Below are 2,196 nucleotides of genomic sequence, written 5' to 3' on the forward strand. Positions count from 1 at the left end.
ATATATATATATATATATATATATATATACATATATACGACGGGCTTCTTTCAGTTTCCGTCTACCAAATCCACTCACAAGGCTTTGGTCGGCCCGAGGCTATAGTAGGAGACACTTGCCCAAGGTGCCACGCAATGGGACTGAACTCGGAACCATGTGCTTGATAAGCAGGCTACTTACCACACAACCACTCCTACGCCTATCAAGCAATTGTTGAAATACTTCGTGCATTTCAGAATTATAACCAATTATACATTGCAGATAAGTTTTAATAACAAAATCTCATATTGACCCCATCAAGGACCATAGGGAACCCTGTGAAAGACCACTGATCCACACCAACTTTCTTCCCCTCCTCCTCTTCTTCTTATTCCTCCTCCTCCTCCTCCTCCTCATTATCATAATCATTATCATCCTCTTCCTCCCCCTCGGCCAAATCATCATAATTCCTATCATCCCCTTCTCGACCTTTCCTCTGCCTGCTTCACCCCTGCACTTCTCTTCATTATCAACACCAATATCGTCGTCGTCGTCGTCATCACCAGCTCGCTGCTGTCATAATAATAATTATAACAATGATAATAATAATTTCATCTATTTACCGCCAAGGCGAAGGATGAAGGGGACAATACAATCATAATAATAATAATAATAATAATAATAATAATAATAATAATAATTCCAATGTATTCCAGTGGATGCCAAATCGAAAAGCGACAGCTACAGGATATGTTCTATGTACACACGCTCTGTCGGCAACCATTTTCACTTATGCGTCTAGTAAATATATAAATCCAGAAAATTACGAAGAAAACGAATTTGTCAATGGAGAAGCGTAAGTGAATATTTATTGATCATAATATATTAAGTATGTGCATATTAAAATCTAATTCCTCGCCCGATATTGTTGTCCATTAACCAAAACTTGAAAGTAATATATTAACCCCTTGAGGTCGTAACACCGGTTTATCAGTGGGATGGCTTGCTTTTCTCTATACCGTAGCAACGCTCTATACCGTTACACCGGTGGAGTGCCAGGTATATTGTAAAATATGGTTCAGGGGGTGGGGGTCAGGTTCAAAGGAGGGCTCAAAAGGTTAAGTCTGTGTGAAGGTGTCGAGTTGGCAGAATCGTTAGCACGTCGGGCAAAATGCTTAGCAACATATCGTCCGTCTTTATATCCTGAGTTCAAATTCCGCCGAGGTCGACTTTATCTTTCATTCTATCAAGGTCGATGAAATAAGTACCAGTTACGCACTGGAGTCAATGTAATCGATTAGTCCCCTCCCCAATAATTTCAGCCTTGTGCCTATAGCAGAAAAGATTATTAGTATTCATTTTGTTCAGCCTGTACAAGTACGTGTGTAATAATAAAAATAAATGTGCACTTTTTAAAGCCTAGCCAGGCTCATGGGCCGGTTTCCCGGTTTCAATGGTATATGTGTTCCGTAGATGGACAGGACACCAGTCCATCGCAGCGTTACTCATTTTTGCCAGCTGAGTGGACTGGAGCAACGTGAAATGAAGTGTTTTACTCAAGAACAAAACGCTAAGTCCGGTCCAGGAATCGAAACCAAATCTTTCAATCATGATGCTAACACCCTAACCATTAAGCTACGCGCCTCCACACAAGTAAGTGTGTACTCACCGTTATTTTATTTACTTAATTCAAGTTTAGGAAAATTGAAACATGTCTTTGACAGTTCTGGAGTGTATTGAACCTATTTTGTGAGTGACTTTTAGCCAAACCTGTACAATATGCTTTCTTTTTATTTTATTTCCCAGTTACTTTAGCCAGAAAGATCTTCTGGCACGAGTTCCAAAGTGTTTTTTAATGCTGGGTTGTGTCTTCATGGTATCTCAATTAATCAGTGTCTGTTTGATTTCCAACCCCAAGGAGGTAATTATATTGAATATTTTGTAAAATTTAATTCAAGAATAAAATTAAGATTTACTTTATTCAGTCGACCAGCCAACAACATACATAGGTCAAATGACAGATTTACGCATACTTTCCTTGTGACCCAATCTCATTCAGAAGGCATGTGAGATGACCGGAGGTAATAGCAAAACAAAGGCAGTTGTCTAAGGTGCTGAACATTGAGCACGCAACCACGGTGGGGAGGGACAAACACACACACACACACACACACACACACACACACACACACACACACACACACACACACACACACA

At 39.9% G+C, this 2,196-nt stretch overlaps 1 protein-coding gene across 1 annotated transcript in view; it reads left to right on the forward strand.

Moving 5' to 3' along the window:
• LOC106872569 (uncharacterized) overlaps positions 1 to 2,196 on the forward strand; it is a 24,068-nt gene that overhangs the window by 4,164 nt on the left and 17,708 nt on the right. The window contains exons 4-5 of the mRNA XM_014919600.2: positions 696 to 835; positions 1,786 to 1,900. Of these exons, the coding sequence (XP_014775086.2) occupies positions 696 to 835; positions 1,786 to 1,900 (255 nt within the window). The remainder of the gene's footprint in view (positions 1 to 695; positions 836 to 1,785; positions 1,901 to 2,196) is intronic.

The sequence above is a fragment of the Octopus bimaculoides genome, chromosome 10 (assembly GCF_001194135.2).
Source record: "Octopus bimaculoides isolate UCB-OBI-ISO-001 chromosome 10, ASM119413v2, whole genome shotgun sequence".
NCBI lineage: Eukaryota > Metazoa > Mollusca > Cephalopoda > Octopoda > Octopodidae > Octopus > Octopus bimaculoides.